Here is an 18,641-nt window from a genome sequence, read left to right as displayed (position 1 = left end):
CCCAGGTCCTCAGTTACACTAAATAACATGCCCATGGGATCTGCCAAGGAAACACTCCCAAGCTGTATAACTAGGGCCTAGTATTTCCTGGTCAGGTCATATCTGGGTCCTATCTCTAATGTGCAGTGTGTCTCTGTGCCCTCTTCCCTGGCAGTGCCCACAACGCCCCCAGCTACCGGGCGTGTATCCAGCTGCTGAGCAGCCTGAGTGGGTACCAGTACACCCGGCGGGCCTGGAAGAAAGAAGCCTTCGACCTTTTCATGGACCACACCTTTTTCCAGATGGATTCCTCCTGTGTCAGCCAGTGAGTTGAGAATTGTTGAGTGTGTGGGGGAGGGGAACATTGGGGGACGGGGATCGTGTATTTTTGTTATATGTGCTTCATATAATAGGATTCTATCTGACGTCCTCTCCTGTATTTTCCAGTTGGAGAGCCATCATTGATCATCTTATGACCCACGACAAGACCACGTTTAGAGATCTTATGAGTAAGTATAATTGAGTAGCCTGCTTCTTCTAAATGAGAATTTCTGTGTGTATATAATTTCTGTGTATAGTTGTATGTGTGCTTTACAGGTAAATATATGGGTAGATATTATATTAGAACTGTTATAGTATAATAGTTAACACGCGTGTGTCTGCAGCTCGTGTGGCGGTGGCTCAGAGCAGCTCTCTGAATCTGTTCTCTAACCGAGACGCAGAGCTGGAGCAGAGAGCAATGCTGCTCAAACGCCTGGCCTTCACCATCTACAGCAGCGAGGTGGACCAGTACCAGAAATACCTACCTGACATACAGGGTAAACACACACATGCAGACAGGCATGCACACAAACACATACCCCTGCTTACAAACACACACACACGCCACTAAGAAATAAACACAAACATCCTTCTGTTTTCAAATATTTACACACACACACAGCGATGGAGTATTGACTTATGAGTGTGTGTTTCCCCTATCAGAGCGGCTGGTGGAGAGTCTTCGTCTGCCCCAGGTGCCCATCCTCCATGCCCAGGTGTTCCTGTTCTTCAGAGTTCTACTGCTGCGCATGTCTCCTCAACACCTCACCTCACTGTGGCCCACCATGATCACTGAACTGGTGAGAGACACTAGAGCACGCTACAAACATACACCACAAAAAATGTACGCACTTAGTCTCTCTCACACACACACACACACACACACACACAAGCGACAACTGCCGATGAAGGCCTACGCCAAGCCCAAACACCTCTGCGTTTTGTTTGTCTTGCTGTTTTATAAATATTTCGATAGAATTTCCAAAATAATGTAGGCTTTTTAAATAAAGTAATGAGTATCTTGATTGGATAAGTAAGTCCCACTGTTATTCTTGCAATACTTTTCGATTGCTGAGTTGTGGTTATCATCCCCTTTGCCTCAAACTACTGTACTATAGATCGTCGACCAAGATAATAGATTGCTATATATAATCCTAACATTGTGTGGCTTTTCTCCTATTTACTTACCTATGTATTTCCTCTCTCAGGTTCAGGTATTTTTACTCATGGAGCAGGAGCTTACTGCAGACGAGGACATGTCAAGGTAACTGTCAGTCCACCAAATGGGAGTGGACATTGATTAATACATGACAATGAGAGTGTGTGTTTTTCCTGCCATAGAAATGTGACTTGATGATGATGGATTGGATTTATCGAGTTTTCAGATGCTCAACGCGATTTAGATTGTATGGTGGGGAAACATCCACTACCAATGTGTATCTTCAACCTGGGTGACTTTGTAGGGCTTGTTTCCTGGACACAGATTACGAATAGACCTGAAATGTAAAAGCATGTTCAATGGAGATACTCTGTTGAAAGTTTATTTGAGTCCAGGGCTAGGTTTAATCTGTGTCCAGGAAACTGGTCAGTACTGTCTGAGTCTATGCTGTGTGTATGCATTGGTCATGTTTCCATCTGGGTTTGACCTGTAGGACGTCAGGTCCATCGGTGGCTGGCCTGGAGACCACCTACTCTGGAGGGAACGGTTTCTCCACCTCCTACAACAGCCAGCGCTGGCTCAACCTCTACCTGTCTGCCTGCAAACTGCTGGACCTGGCCCTGGCCCTGCCCTCAGAGAGCCTTCCCCAGTTCCAGATGTGTGTACTAACCCACTACTCGTGCCTGGATTCATACACTCACATACAGTACATTTATCTGAAGACTGCACACTGCACTATTTCATTTCGATTTTTTTGGAAGGTATAAAAGGTTTAAGCACATACTTTAATGTGTTATGAAACACAATCTACGTTGCAACACTTTTACCCAATGAGGTCCTCAAGCCTTTTCACACTATCGTACTGAACGAAACCATTCAGTGATGGCTCATATATTTTCCTGTAACTTTGTCCTTTCCCATCATAAATGGTGTGTTTTTTGCTCAGGAGTGTGAAAAGGTTTATGTCTGTGTAATGTTTGGGCATTGGCTGTGTTCTTTCCCAGGTACCGCTGGGCCTTTATCCCCGAGGCATCTGATGACTCTGGCCTGGAGGTGAGACGACAGGGGACCCACCAGAGAGAGTTCAAACCCTATGTTGTCCGACTTGCCAAGCTGCTGAGGAAACGAGCCAAGGTAACTGCTCTGGTCTACCTTCAGAGCAACATAATGCAAGGCTGGACATAGACCCACATTAGCAAAAGTGACCAATCCCAATGACCATGGTAACTTTAGCTATTACTGACATTTGGGACAACTTATTGTACCCCTAAGGCCAGTAGTGTAAGAGCCTGGACACACCAGGCTGAAAATCTTTTCTGAAGGCTATCAGTGGGCGAACATCAGCTGCAGTCCACACGGTGTGTTCCGGGGGCCACCTGCCGGGTGGTCGAGAGTGATGGCAATCTTTCACGATTCAACATGTAGAATGTTGGAGGAGCGTCAGGAATAGCTTCACACCCTTGAGCCAATCAGAGCGCTAGGGCGCTTTCCCCATGTGACAACAAAAATGAAACTTGAGAAATGTAAATGTCAGCTGTAGCCTGGACAGTGTGTTCCAGCAGGTTTTGTACTTAATTTGTAAAAAATGAATATGTTAGAAAAATTCTGGCAGACAATCCAGTCAGATAATGGCACACCAACAAAGCACATACACTACCATTCAAAAGTTTGGGGTCACTTAGAAATGTCCTTGTTTTTGAAAGAAAAGCACTTTTTTTGTCCATTAAAATAACATCAAATTGATTAGAAATACAGTGTAGACATTGTTAATGATTGTATTTGACTATTGTAGCTGGAAACCGCAGATTTTTTTTTTATGTTAGAAAACCCTTTGGCAATTATGTTAGCACAGCTGAAAACTGTTATTCTGATTAAAGAAGCAATAAAACGGGCCTTCTTTAGACTAGTTGAGTATCTGGAACATCAGCATTTTTGGATTCGATTACAGGCTCAAAATGGCAAGAAATAAAGAACTTTCTTCTGAAACTCATCAATCTATTCTTGTTCTGAGAAATGAATGCACAACTGAGCAAGAGGACAAGTACATTAAAGTGGTTTGAGAAACAGACGCCTCACAAGTCCTCAACTGGCAGCTTCATTAAATAGTACCCACAAAACACCAGTCTCAACATCAACAGTGAAGAGGCGACTCTGGGATGTTGTCCTTTTCATTTCCAGCTACAATAGTCATTTACAACATTAACAATGTCTACACTGTATTTCTGATCAATTTGATGTTATTTTAATGGACCAAAAAAATTGCTTTTCTTTCAAAATCCAGGACATTTCTAAGTGACCCCAAACTTTTGAACGGTAGTGTACATATAATGTATTCATAGCTGTAAAAAGTCACAACTCTTTGCTCATTCTGCTGTCGTCTGTTTCCATCCATTTGTCCATAGAAGAACCCAGAGGAGGACTGTTCCCTGCGTACTCTGTCCTGGGAACCGGGCCACCTCACCCTGACACTCTACATGATCCGCAGCATGGAGCAGCTCCTCCCCTTCTTCAACCTGCTTAGTCAGGTGTTCAACAGTAAGGCCAGCAGCCGCAATGGCCCCACCCACAACGCCGCCCCTAGCCACTCTGGCCACTCCTTCCCCAACAAGGAGGGCAAGCTGGAGAGCCAAAAAGTGTTCTGGAGCCGGGCACGGCAGAACATTGAGGAGATGGTGGAGAAAGACTTTTTGGAGGGCCTTATCAAGACGTGAATACGAGGGACAGAGGGAAATGTATTTTCCGAGGCGATATATATTAATGAAAAACATTAGTGAATTAAACTAATCTTGTATATAATGGAACATATTAGGGACATAAACCATGGGAAGTAAAAATAAATCTGTTTTCTGTTTTTGTATTTATGACTGTATTTTACTTTTCAAAGGCTTTTAATTATTTGTATATACAGGGCAGCTGTGAAGACTGATTTTGACAGTTTGTGTAAGCCCTCTGGGACAATGTGAAGATGCAGTGCAATTCTATATTGTTGTGACTTACTGAATTAAAGACATCATGAGATCCACATGCCCTATGTGTCTCGGTCTCACCCTCACCATGGACAGACATTTTATTTGAAATGTTTTGAGCATCATAGAGTGGAAAGCACTTAAAGGTCCAGTGCAGCTGTTTTTATCTCAATAACACATTTCTGTTAAGCAATTAAATACCTTACTGTGATTGTTTTCAATTAAAATTGTCAAAAAATAATAATAGCTTCTTGGCAAAGAGCAATTTCTCAAGCAAGAATTTTGCTAGGACTGTCTGGAAGTCGTCTGAGTGAAGAGGGGAAAACTGAAAGCTAGCTGTTATTTGCAGAGAGGTTTGGAACTCTCTTTCTTATTGGTCTATTCACCAGGCAGGCCAAAACGTAATCCCCCAGAACATGCTGATATTTCAGTCTTTTCAAACCGCTGTCACACTGAAAGTGTGTGGAAACACATAAAACATAGGAAAATCACTTTTTACTGCATTGGGCCTTTAACATATTCTCTCTCATATTGTACATAAATAGTGTGATTGATTTATACCATTTTTGTGTGTAATTTCATATATAGGGTTGGGGACAGAAGCTGTAATTTGTGCTTATTTTGGCTTCGTGACTAATTGAACGAATAACTAGAATGTTGCCACACATTTTGGCCAGTTACATCCACCACTTTGTGAAATATGATATTAGATACATTCAAAAGACAAACTACAATAAGATTAGTATAATAGGACTAATACATTCCTCTACAAGGTCTTGCAGCAGGAAGATTTTTTTGGAAGTCTTCCTCAGGCATGAAAACATCCTCACAAAGAGGGAGTGCTTGCATGGTTTCTACTGTGGTTGAGAGGTAGATTTTCTGGCAATATGTACGGTGCTAGGCAGGAGAGAGGGTTGACATGAACATGAATTTGTGTCTGTCAAACATTTTCCTCCCAACTTTAATATTTACTGTAATGACTGTCCATGTTGAGGCATTGGAAGTACATTAAAGGCCGAAGCATTCTTGATTGGCAGAATAAAATGTAAAGATTTGTTTCATTTTTTGTACACAGTTAAACATAACCATATACTAAAGGGGTCTTAATGTATGGACTTACAAATGCAATAGTCATCCTCGTGGACAATCTTAGCCTGGTCCCGTGCTGCCTCTGAGGCCTGGCTGTTCTTTAAAAATATACAGTGCCTTTGAAAAGTATTCAGACCCCTTCACTTTTTCTACATTTTGTTAGGTTACAGCCTTATTCTAAAATTCCTTAAATCATTTTTTCCCCTCATCAATCTACACACAATACCCAATAATGACAAAGCAAAAACAATTTTATTGAATTTTTTGCTAATTTATTTAAGATAAACTGAAATATCACATTTTCAGAACCTTTACTCAGTACTTTGTTAAATCACCTTTTGCAGCGATTACAGACTCGAGTCTTCTTGGGTATGCCACTACAAGCTTGGCACACCTGTATTCGGGGAGTTTCTCCCATTCTTCCTTCAAGTCTGGGCTCTGGCCTGGCCGGGCCGGGCCGCTCAAGGACATTCAGAGACTTGTCCTGGAGTCACTCCTGCGTTGTCTTGGCTGTGTGCTTAGGGTCATTGTCCTGTAGGAAGCTGAACCTTCGCCCCAGTCTGAGGTCCTGAGTGCTCTGGAGCAGGTTTTCATCAAGGATCTCTGTACTTTGCTCCATTCATCTTTGCCTTGATCCTTACTAGTCTCCCAGTCCCTGCCGCTGAAAAACATCCCCACACCATGATGATGCCACCACCATGCTTCAATCAATCAAATGTATTTATTAAACCCTTTTTACATCAGCTGATGTCACAAAGTGCTATACAGAAACCCAGCCTAAAACCCCAAACAGCAAGCAATGCAGATGTAGAAGCACTGTGGCTTGGAAAAACTCCCTAGAAAGGCAGTGTCGTGACGTTGGTACCATTAATGCGATGGCGATTATTTTATCAAATCAATGAACCATGTTTAATTATGACGATGATTCAATTAATCATGTCACAATTATTAACAATCTTTAGCAATCTTGAGGCACCACGGAAAAAGTTTGTTTAATGAGTTACCGTTTCCCAAATTAACTCCAAAGATATAAATAGTCATACGTGGTGTGATCATGGTTCATGACTTCTAATAACTTTCCTCCTGAATGGACAGTTCTATTTATTAGTGGCATGTGTGTTAACCATCAGAAGAGTGTTCTGGAGATTCCCTTACATGTGGTGCAATCTGCGTGACTACTAACTCCTCTATCACTGTTATCAATAGCAATTTGACTTGTGAGGTCCCTAACCTTCTTACTGATTGTGGCTGGTCTGACTGTGCTGGCATTGGTACTGGTACTCAAGGGGACCAGTTATCCTACCAACTTATTCTGAAATGTTATCCTACCGGAACACATGAGTATAGCATTTTACTGGTTGCTGTGATATCTCAGATTTGTTCTCAGGTTCTCATTGGGAAGTTTTCAGCTAGATTTGTTTCCTGCTTTGGCGGCCTCGTACAGTGTTGCACGTAGTCTCAACCCCCCCACTGGCCTCGATGAGGATCATCATGGGTCTGGGCTAGTATTTCCCCCCTTTGTGTCTCAGGACCGCCCCACCAGCGGTTGGTGTTGGCACAAACAAAAAGATCTAACCCTATGTACGTGTTGTCAGCGGCCGCGTTATTAGATTGGCTGTAACCTTTTAACCAAATCTCCTGGTGTGCTGTCGACAGATACCCCGTTTAGATGATTGCGTTGCAGCTAGCTTTAGGGGAAGACAGTGTGGTCAGTGGAGAAAGCACTGTGACCTGTGACCATATGTGAATGGTTATCCAATCCATTAGTGGGAGTAAGCGATCCATCAAGTCTGCTCCGAGTAGCAGGGGTTCAGATTCGAGGCTGGTAACATACACAAGGTGAACAGGCGATACGTCCTGGAAGTGTAGTTTCAGGATGAGTCTCAATGTGAGAGGCGAGGCAGTGTGAGAGGCGTGAGAGGCGAGGCAGAGTGAAACCTCAAAGTGTAGTGTCGGATCGTTCCCTTTTTAACCAAAGCCCTTTTGAGATCACTGAACAAAGTTTGAGAGATGAGCGATATTGTCGAGCCCGAATCAATTACCACATGAGAGGTTAACCTGTTGAGGACAGACGTTCTGCTAGCGGAACCCCGTTCCGCCTGCGGAACGCCTAGCCAACAGCCAATGGCATCGCACGGCGCGAAATACAAAACCAACTAAAATACCACAATTCAATTTTCTCAAACAATCAACTATTTTACACCATTTTAAAGATAAGACTCTCGTTAATCTAACCACATTGTCCGATTTCAAAAAGGCTTTACAGCGAAAGCAAAACATTAGATTATGTTAGGAGAGTACATAAACACAAATAATCACACAGCCATTTTCCAAGCAAGCATATATGTCACATAAACCCAAACCACAGCTAAATGCAGCACTAATCTTTGATGATCTTCATAAGATGACACTCCTAGGACATTATGTTATACAATACATGCATGTTTTGTTCAATCAAGTTCATATATCAAAAACCAGCTTTTTACATTAGCATGTGATGTTCAGAACTAGCATACCCACCGAAAACTTCTGGTGAATTTACTAAATTACTCATGACAAAATACATTGACAAAATACATAATTATTTTAAGAATTATAGATACAGAACTCCTTTATGCAATCGCTATGTCCGATTTTAAAATAGCTTTTCGGCGAAAGCACATTTTGCAATATTCTGAGTACATAGCTCGGCCATCACGGCTAGCTATTTTGACATCCGCCAACTTCGGGGTCACCTAAACTCAGAATTACTATTAGAAAAATTGGATTACCTTTGCTGTTCTTCGTCAGAATGCACTCAATACATGCATTTTTTGTTCGATCAAGTTCATATTTATATCCAAAAACCCCATTTTACATTGGCGTGTGACGTTCAGAAAATGTATTCCTCCCAAACCTCTCGGTGAATCAGCACATCAATTTACAGAAATACTCATCATAAACGTTGACAAAATATATAACAATTATTTAAAGATTTATAGATAAACTACTCCTTAATGCATCCGCTGTGTCAGATTTCAAAATAACTTTACGGAGAAAGCACATTGTTCAATATTCTGAGTACAGAGCTCAGCCATCAATGCAAGCTATACAGTTAGCCGTCAAGCCACGGCGTCGTCAAAACTCTAAAATACTGTTATAAATATTTTCTTACCTTTGTTGATCTTCGGCGGAATGCACTCGGAAGGACTCCCACTTCCACAAGAAATGTTCCTTTGTTCGATAAAGTCCATCATTTATGTCCAAATAAATCCGTTTTGTTCGTGCGTCCAGATCACTATTCCAAAAGGCATGATGCGCGTCCATCCATCATAGATGAAAAGTTATAAAGTTCCCTTAGTGTTTGTAGAAACATGTTTCGTGGTTTCGTGGTAGAAACCGTTGTTGTGCGTCATGTCTCAACTCTCCAATACCTGATAATGTACCCTCTAACTCGAGTGAGTGCTCCTGGTCAACCTTCAAAACCCAGATGCCAGGCTCTTAGCGTTGCGTGCTTTTGATGATGCCTTAAAAGCTGTCCTTGCAAGCTCTCTGAGTTGTAAAATAGGCAAGACAACGTGGGCTGTAGGGCCCAAGTAGGTAATGAAGGTGGGATACATGTTCGACAGAAACATTTGATTGAATGGTAACAGCTCTTCCATTCCTGTTTCAGTGAGTAGGCCAAAGTAAGCTGAACGAAGCCTATGATAGTAAGCTTGTGGGTGTTCATTCTGAGCTTGTTTGACAGTGTTAGCCAGTGAGCTGTTGTGTTTGAGAGTCGCAGAACCACTGAATTTCAATTTCAAAGCTGTGGCAAGTTTAGCATAGTTGTTTTGCACGTGTTGCTGTTGTAAACGAATGAACCTCGTCACGTGTCTATTTGACGTTCGCTTCAACAGGTAAAACCTGTCATCCAAGGCGTCCTCTTTGTCTGCTAGGAACGTCTCAGTGTTGTTTGGCTGACCTGGAATGGGGTCAAAGGTGCGGAAGGTTTTGACGGGTTTGCAGGTAGAGGTCTTGAGTACGCAGCGAGAGATTCAGTGATGAGATTTCCTCCGCTTGCTTAAAAATCTATATTTCCATCTTCATCACCTGAGTTCTCTCATCATTCATTTGGTCAGTGACTTCCATGAGTTCTGCTGATTTGTCATCCAACTTAGTCATTGTGTTCATTAATACATTGTCTTTGGTTTGCAGCATTTGGACTAAAACATTATTGCTTTGAGTAACGTTCATCAAAACTGCATGCATGTTATCAAATTGCGCGCTCCTGTTTATAGATAACTCGACAGATTTATCTAGTTTAGCGTGGACTTCATCGTATTTAGTATTGTCTAAATCAAGTTGTTCCTGTAGAAAACGATTTTGTTGAAGAGTTTGTGCTCATTCATCATCATAAGTATTTGCAATTACTTTTAATTGTTCAGTTTTCAAACGCAGTTCCTCGGCTAGCAGAATGTTTTCACTTCCTGCTTTTGTCATTAGTTGCTTGGTTCTCTCCACCTGTCCCTTCATATCAGGCATTTCTTGCTCATGTTTCTGCTGAGCACTGCTGGATCGATGCCAGTCTCTGATGGCGATACATAAGGGCTAAAGTAGAGAGAACCTTTACAATGCCTGCATCCGACGGTTGATTTTGTGAGCGTTTTCGCAATTTCTGCTGTTTTTCCGCTAATGGCATAGTTAGGGTTTGTATCGCTGCTGAGGTCAGTGATCAATCCTTTTATGGCTGAGGGTTCACTAATTAGAGGGGGACTGGGAACCACCCCCTCTGATAGCTTGCACATTCTTTAAAAAAATGTGGAGCTGCAAAAAACTATTTTAATCTATTTAAAGACGTTAATGAACCATCAATACTGGATCAGTAATGTGGGAGTTGGACGTGAATGAATTTGCAAAATAAAATGTAATTGATTAATCAATGTTAATAATTAATCATACCTGTATATGCCATTTGGGAATTAAACTTCAATTAACCTTAATGTGGAAAAGTTAAAATTGTCTCATTTGTAGAAATCAATCAATTTGGATATTATTCAAAATATCCACCTGAAAAGGTTTAGATGGCAATTGAACTACCTAGTTTAATTGCATGAGACAACAATATCCCAAAATTTGAGATTGGCTGGATGTTACATGTTACAAACATGAGCATACGTTTTCTGTCACGTGGAATTAATGATAAAAAAATATGCCTGCTGATTCTTCACCACCAGGGGTCACTGATCGCAGAAAGCTGAAATCAAATCATTTTTATCACGGAGGCACCCTCCATATCTTTTGTTGAAATCGGAAGACACACACCTCAACAATTCCTGTCTACAGCTCCCATGGTGTATAACATAATCTTCTTTTCAATTTCATATATGCTGAATTGCAACATGAAGGCGTCATTTTATCTTAGATTCCTCGCACAGGCCATCACTTTGTCGTGACGTTGATACCATTAATTTGATTGCGATTATTTTAGCAAATCAATTAACTATGTTTCATTATTATGATGATTAAATTAATCATGTAACAATTAACTCATTAGCAATCTTGGGGCACCACGGAAAATTTTATTTAATGAGTTACCGTTTTCTGAATGAACTCTAAATATATAAATATATCGTTATACCAATTATCCATTAATTATCATTATTACGTCATCAGTCTCATTCTGAACGTCGTTGACTTCAAATCTGCACGAACCCTATATCCATGATGAATCAGCGATACACAAATTGGCTTAATTATTTATTTATTAAATAACTAAATAATCACACAGAATTAAATAAACACACACACAGGATAGATTATACATTGGTTACTAACATGATGCATTGAAAAGTCCCTAGTGGACTAACCCGATATGATGGCTTGGTACCCCATGAAAGGTGTGGGGAACAATAGAGCGGGAGGAGGAGAGACAAAGGAATTCAACTATCATACATACAGTTGAATAATACGCTCATCGTAAATGTGGATATTTAGCACCCTAACAACCGCTCATTTGGATTTAGAAATGCAAAGTACATATTTACGCTTGTATGTCTTTGTCGTCTCTAGTTCATCAGAAGTCTCTAATTGTCCACCAGAGGTCACCATGTCCTTAGTAGTTGTAGTAGTGTAACGCCCTGGCCATAGAGAGGGGTTTTTGTTCTTTATTTTGGTTAGGCCAGGGTGTTACATTGGGTGGGCGTTCTATGTTCTTTTTTCTAGGTTGGTTTGTTTCGTTGATTTTGGCTTCCAATCAGGCACAGCTGTAGTTTGTTGTTGCTGATTGGGAGTCACACATAAGTAGCCTGTTTTTCCTTTGGGTTTTTGTGGGTGATTGTTTCTGTTTAGAGTTTTTCCTGACAGGACTGTTTGGCTGTCGTTTTTGTTTATTTTTGTAAAGTGTTCTCTTTTCATTAAATACCAAAGATGACTACACATCCTCTGCTGCACCTTGGTCTCATTACGACGACAGCCCTTACAAGTAGGTTGGTCTCGGAGTGTCTGTTAGAATGTATCTTCAAGAGGTATACCACGCCATGTTCAGTGGGCCTTATTCTTCATACCCTAGAGATACCTATAGTGGTGAGAGGAAATTGTTCTTTGTCTCTCGTCTTCGGTCGAGTTTCCTAGGCTAACAGTACATAAACAGCTGCAGACTGAATGTTCCTGTGTAGTCTTCTTCTTCTTTGAGTTTCAGAGGGTCTTACAATTTTCTGGTATTGTAGTTTCAAACCATTTTGCCATATCCAGCTCGTGCTGTACTTCGGCTGGTCTTTAGTTTTAAACCATTTCTCAGCCGTGTAGCCACCGCTTCACGCTGTCTGGTCTGGTATAGATTTTCTTTTTCTCTGTTGAAAGTTTCAGAGTTTCTAACCATTTCGTACTTTTCAGCTCACGCTGTCGGTCATGCTGGTCTAATATGTTAATTCTTCAGAGAGTCCTTTTAAGCACTCGCCTTGGAGGGTGGTTCCATACCGTTTCCACAATGTCTGTGCTCACGTGGGTGTGGTTACTAACTTCGCAAAAGTATTTTGATGTTACAGTATTATCTCATTTAGAAGGCTAAAATCACATTTCATCTTCTCACAAAAAGTTCCACAACATTTAGATGTAAATCTGATAACTGGGACATTTGTAGAGTTACCGTTATTTGGTTATACCATCCTTAACGATATAACAAAACAACAACTTATTTGGCATGATTATTGTTTAGAGTCCCACGAACCATTTACCACATTATTTACGTTAGAAATATTGTTTCAATGTCCATCCTTTTGATGTTACAGTACTGCAAAATCTCTCTCTGTTGTAACAAAGGGATTTTTAACTTCCATTTCTGCAGAGTGGGAGAGAGAGTTCCTGCAAGGTATTTATGACCGTCATAAAACTGGCCAACTCCCCCCCTTCCTCTATGGTGGGAGAGGGGGCTCTCTCTGATCCTCACCCAGGAGGGAAAGTCATGACAACAGGAACCTAGGAAGAACATGCTTGACCGTTAGTATAAGGTTCTTACTGTGGAATGCAGTGTTTTGTTTTCTACCAGGCATAATGGGACCCATGTTGTCCAAAAAGTTATACTTTTTAATAATCTGTCCATATAACATTCTTCCAAGAGTCTTGATGTTCATCCAGGTGCTTCTTGTCAAACTTGAGTAAACTTTTTTCATGACATGGGTAACATATTAGAAAGATAGAAACATATTCTATTTACAATAAAAGTGGCTCCAAAATGACACAATACATTTTTTACCATTAATTTCTATTGGGCACAAAAATCTGAAACGCAAACAAAACAAACAGCAAATGCATCCAACAGGTTTGTAGAGTCACAAGCTTTATGTAATTATTGCGTGCTTGGAATATGGAACCAAATATTACACTTTTGGCTACTTTAATACACATATAAGTGAATTTGTCCCAATACTTTTGGTCCTCTAAAATTGGGGGAATATGTTTAAAAAGGGCTGTAATTTCTTAATGGTTCCCCCGATATGGATGAAAATACCCTCAAATTAAAGCTGACAGTCTGCACTTAAACCTCATAGTCTTTGTATCATTTAAAATTCAAAGCGCTGGAGTACTTAGCGAAAACAACAAAAAATATTTCACTGTCCGAATACTTTTGGAACTCATTGTATATTGTAGGTTTCATGCTCTACCTGCTTTCCACCTACTCCGGAAGCATGGAATGTACGTTATTTTCAAAATCTCGCGGATTTTGCGGATGATAAATTCGACACCTGATCTTACAAGCAACCAGAGAAGGCTAGGCCTAGACATTTAAGCTAAAAACAATTATAAATAGGCTATTATTAGTGTTATTAGTCCTTATAGCCTACAATAAAAAATATATACACTACCGTTCAAAAGTTTGGGGTCACTTAGAAATGTCTTTGTTTTTGAGAGAAAATATATTTTTTGGTCCATTAAAATGGCATCAAATTGATCAGAAATACAGTGTAGACATTGTTAATGTTGTAAAGGACTATTGTAGCTGGAAACAGCAGATTTTTTATGGAATATCTACATAGGCATACAGAGGCCCATTATCAGCAACCATCACTCCTGTGTGCCAATGGCACGCTGTGTTAGCTAATCCAAGTTTATCATTTTAAAGGCTAATTGATCATTAGAAAAAACTTTGGCAATTATGTTAGCACAGCTCTGATTATAGAAGCAATAAAACTGCCATTCTTAAGACTAGTTGAGTATCTGGAGCATCAGCATTTGTGGATTTGATTACAGGCTCAAAATGACAAGAAACAAAGAACTTCTGAAACTCGTCAGTCTGTTCTTCTTCTGAGAAATGACGGCTATTCCATGCAATAAATTGGCAAGAAACTGAAGATCTCGTGCAATGCTGTGTACTACTCCCTTCACAGAACAGCGCAAACTGGCTCTAACCAGAATAGAAAGACGAGTGGGAGGCCCCAGTGCACAACTGAGCAAGAGGACAAGTACATTAGAGTGTCTAGTTTGAGAAACAGACGCCTCACAAGTCCTCAACTGGCAGCTTCATTAAATAGTACCCACAAAAGACCAGTCTCAATGTCAACAGTGAAAAGGCGACTCCAGGATGCTGGTCTTCTTGGTGGAAGGTGTTTTTGGTGGAAACCAATTGAGGACAGCGCCATGATGCTGAAATGGTTCGAGATCCATAGACTGGGCAGCACTTGTGGACAGCACCATGGTGCTGAAATGGTTCTAATATAAATACTTGAAGGTTTCTCTATAATCACCAATAGATGCGCAAACATATCATTGTGAACAAAACATTCTTCTCAGGGAATCCAGAGGAAAAGACAGACAGACTTCCAACGGGGATTACATATGAAAGCATAATAAGCAGCGTAATACAACATAATATAGTTGAGTCAGGGAGCTTTCCACATCCTTCTCCAGCACTGGCTAGATCAGCTATTGGTTACTCGTGCGTATCTGCCTATCAATTGCATCGTTGGCTTCTGTAGTCCCCTTTAACCTTTTAAAAACTCGCCTCGCCATTGGGATGCAGCCCGCTGATTATATCGATGCTGCTACTGCTACTGGGTTCTTAAATGACGTGTCATCTGACTCAGACGAGGGGGAGGAGGGAGATAATAAATAAATAAACAAACAAGGCAAATCCATCGAAACGCCACCATCCACCTCCTCAGTTTCAAGCATCGTCGGTCGTGAACGGTGGATCACTGGGGGGAAAGAACGCCACTGTTATTTAATGGCCCATAAATTGAGAGGCGAAATAGTTGGCTGAAAAACGGGGGTCCTTGGCGAGGAATATAGTCCTTCGCTGGAAGAGAGAAGGAAGCGTTGTCGGTCGAGCATCATCCACAGCGAACCATCATTTTATAAGGAGGAGACCATCCAAACCGTTACAGTAAGGACTTTAGAATAGAATAACCTACAAGTAATTGAACTGATATTTAATTGTAAAACATTTATTACTAATGTAGAATTATACAAATCAAACATTGCAAAAAATAAATTCCCGTTTATAGACAATTACAACGGGAAGGTATCATAGAAAATAAATCGACCTCATCTCTCCCTTTGCCTTTTTGTATTGCATATTGAGGATAAATTGCACCTCTGTTAGCCTATAGGCCAATCTTATTTATCAAATCGAGTTCATATAGCATGGGCTAGGCCTAAGTAAGGCATAGGCTATCGGTAAATTGGACTCGAGAGGAAACCACGACGCAACCTTATTTGCCATTATCCATGTCAAGCATCCTTTTCAATTTGTCGTTTCATTTCCGATCTCAGAACATTTCCCCATATCTAGGCTGAGAGTATTTTTCCTATATCCACCTCCCCAGTGGCTTTTTAAGGGCACTCTGGAATACCACGACTGGTTGTGCTTTGGGGGGGACCATTTTTGACGTTTGATTCGTGAGGTTTGACGCCACGGAGAGAAGATGTCGGGGCAGACGCTGACGGACCGCATTGCCGCGGCGCAATACAGCTTGACGGGATCGGAGGTTGCTCGAGCTGTCTGCAAAGCTACCACTCATGAGCAGACAGCACCCAAGAAAAAACACCTGGAATGTAATTATGGCCTCTCCTCCCTATCTCTACACACACCTTACAAGTACTGGTTCCTTGTGTGTGTGTGTGTGTGTGTGTGTGTGTGTGTGTGTGTGTGTGTGTGTTCCTGTGATTTAATAATATTATACCTATCAGTGGAGGCTGTTAAGGGGGGGACGCTCATAATGGAGCAAATGGAATGTCATCAAACTATTTGTTTCATGTATTTAATACTAGTCTACTCATTCCGCTCCAGCCATTACCACGAGCCCGTCCTCCTCAATTAAGGTGCCACCAACCTCCTGTGATACCTATACCCATATTATAATATTATTAAATCAATAGCAATGGTTCACCATCTTCATTTGCTTTGCTTGTGTGAAATAAATGTTTTCATCATGTAGACCTAAAACAAATGATGTTTCGCTTTAGCCAGACTATCCAGGCCCCTGCCAGGCATCACCGATCAATATTGATGCCTGCTGTGCTCATAAAAGGGGCAGTTAGACTGAAGTAGTCAACTCCGAGCCAGGACATTGAACAGAACAGAGCCATCAGCCTCCTACCTCTGCATCCTTCCTTCCACCCTCATCTGAGAAATAAGTGATCTGATATGGTTGAAATGGTGGAAGCTATGGGATAGAACCATTGCTTACACCTAGCAATGTTTGTTAGATCAGGGATTACCTCAAAGAAGGAAGGAATGAATGAAGGAAGGCTATGTTTTTAAAGCATTGGATCAGGGCCTCTATCTCAATCTGAATAATAGATTCCTGCACCAATGCTGCTAAATGCATAATGCAAAAGGCCAAAGGTCCTGTTGTCACTACTAGTAACACAGGCTTGTACCTCGGGACCTGGCCAGTTTGAGGAGGTATAGGAGGCGGAGTGGCACTGTCTGTCAGCTGTGTCTGGTATCAAAGCCCCACTTTGTTAGATGGTGAGGAGATACAAGTTTGTTTTTCAGGTTTTGCCTTACAATGACATAGGAAACCCGATGTGCTGAATTGACTTCTTAGTTTCAGAGTTGTATTTTACTAAATGTCTGAAACACCCAATATACACTGAGCATACCAAACATTAGGAACGCCTTCCTAATACTGAGTTGCACCTCCAACCTTTTGCCCTAAGAACAGCTTCAATTTGTCAGGGCGGGGACTCTACAAGGTGTTGAAAGCGTTCCACAGGGATGCTGGCCCATGTTGACTCCAATTACTTCCCACAGTTGTGTCAAGTTGGCTGGATGTCCTTTGGGTGGTGGACCATTCTTGATACACGCAGGAAACTGTTGAGTGTGAAGCATCCGTCAGCGTTGCAGTTCTTGACACAAACCATATCCCGTTCAAAGGTGCTTAAATCTTTTGTCTTGCCCATTCACCCACTCAGTGGTGCACAATCCATGCCTCAATTGTCGCGAGGCTTGAAAATAATTATTTCACCTGTCTCCTCCCCTTCATCTACACTGATTGAATTGGATTTAACAAGTGACATCGATAAGGGGTCATAAGCTTTCACCTGGATTCACCTGGTCAGTCTATGTCATGGAACGAGCAGGTATTCTTAATGTTTCGTATACTAAGTGTATACCCCTGTAAGCGATTATGTGTAGCATTTGAAAGATCATACACTCCTACCTGAGAGAATCTTTGTCATGGGTGTCCAAGTCAGGCACCAGATCAATTTAATCCAAAGGCCTCTGTTTTGCATCAGGCCTACATTATCACTGATGGCAGGTGGCTTGTTTGCCTCACTTTCTCCATAAGGACCAGTGGTGATCAGTCTGTGGCAATTAGGCCAAGAGAATCTGCTTGCCAGGATGATAGCCCAATACTGCGCCAGCTAGGTAACCTAAGGCTGTAGTTTCTCCTTCTGTACATCATCAATATGAAAACCAAGAGTGACCTTGGCAAAACCTCTCAGGGATAATTCAATCCACCCAATCCACCCTCTTTGAGTCTGGGAGTAAAGCATATTTATGTACTCCCCTTATTCATGGGATTGGGGGATTGGAAAGCCCACCCCCGGCCAATCATGTGTCAGCAATCTTTTGACATCTCGGAAAGTGCAGACTCGGTGTCCTCTGCTCCTCATAGCCAGTCACTCTCGTTTAGTGCTCTGAGTATATGTGATGTTGCCCACTGACTAGCTCTAAGGGACAATGCTCTCCACTGAATACACAACAGGTTCACACACATATATATGCATGCACACGTACGCATGCACACACACACACACACACACACACACACACGCACACACGCACACACGCACACACACACAAAATAGTACATATGGCAAATAGTCACATAATTAAATCAAACATTGCTGTAGATATTACAAGTCTAATACAACTGCAATATAATCACAAGTATTCCCTTTTTAGTGGGAGGGTAGGGGAGGGAAAGGGGGAGGTTTATATGAGTTGCGATCTGGGAGGGCTCTTGGAAAATGTAGTTTATTTTAAATTTTTACGCACTGTATTCTTTGCTGATTATTGATTACTCATCTATTTACTTTTTATTTACTTTATTTACTCATTATTACATTTGCAACAAAGTATTTTCCATAATGGTTAAGCTAACTGTGCTTTCTTGGAACTTACAGGGCATAAAAGGAGAAAAAAAAGCATACTAGTTGTT

The 18,641-nt window shown here is 41.3% G+C and overlaps 2 protein-coding genes across 13 annotated transcripts in view; both read left to right on the top strand.

Annotated features, from left to right (window-relative positions):
• Positions 1-4,481, top strand: part of LOC115175868 (protein dopey-1) — a 37,030-nt gene extending 32,549 nt beyond the window's left edge. For 4 of the 5 annotated variants that reach the window (XM_029735480.1, XM_029735470.1, XM_029735462.1 and 1 more), the window contains 8 exons: positions 155-304; positions 427-488; positions 645-797; positions 964-1,100; positions 1,509-1,564; positions 1,953-2,117; positions 2,464-2,593; positions 3,862-4,170. In XM_029735480.1, coding sequence (XP_029591340.1) covers positions 155-304; positions 427-488; positions 645-797; positions 964-1,100; positions 1,509-1,564; positions 1,953-2,117; positions 2,464-2,593; positions 3,862-4,170 — 1,162 coding nt within the window. Of the gene's footprint in view, positions 1-154; positions 305-426; positions 489-644; positions 798-963; positions 1,101-1,508; positions 1,565-1,952; positions 2,118-2,463; positions 2,594-3,861 lie in introns of all 5 variants that reach the window. The other variant, XM_029735453.1, reaches the window with a different exon arrangement.
• Positions 4,482-15,093: 10,612 nt separating this feature from the next.
• Positions 15,094-18,641, top strand: part of LOC115175802 (clathrin coat assembly protein AP180) — a 61,203-nt gene continuing 57,655 nt past the window's right edge. For 6 of the 8 annotated variants that reach the window (XR_003872106.1, XM_029735351.1, XM_029735382.1 and 3 more), the window contains exon 1: positions 15,894-16,023. Coding sequence is in view for 7 of the 8 variants with exons in the window: in XM_029735351.1 (XP_029591211.1) it covers positions 15,894-16,023 (130 nt within the window). In the remaining variant the exon portion in view is untranslated. Of the gene's footprint in view, positions 15,353-15,741; positions 16,024-18,641 lie in introns of those variants that run through there. The other 2 variants (XM_029735337.1, XM_029735343.1) reach the window with 2 other exon arrangements.

The sequence above is a fragment of the Salmo trutta genome, chromosome 3, assembly GCF_901001165.1.
Source record: "Salmo trutta chromosome 3, fSalTru1.1, whole genome shotgun sequence".
NCBI lineage: Eukaryota > Metazoa > Chordata > Actinopteri > Salmoniformes > Salmonidae > Salmo > Salmo trutta.
Note: the sequence above shows the minus strand (reverse complement) of the source record. Positions and strands in the feature narration are given on the sequence as shown.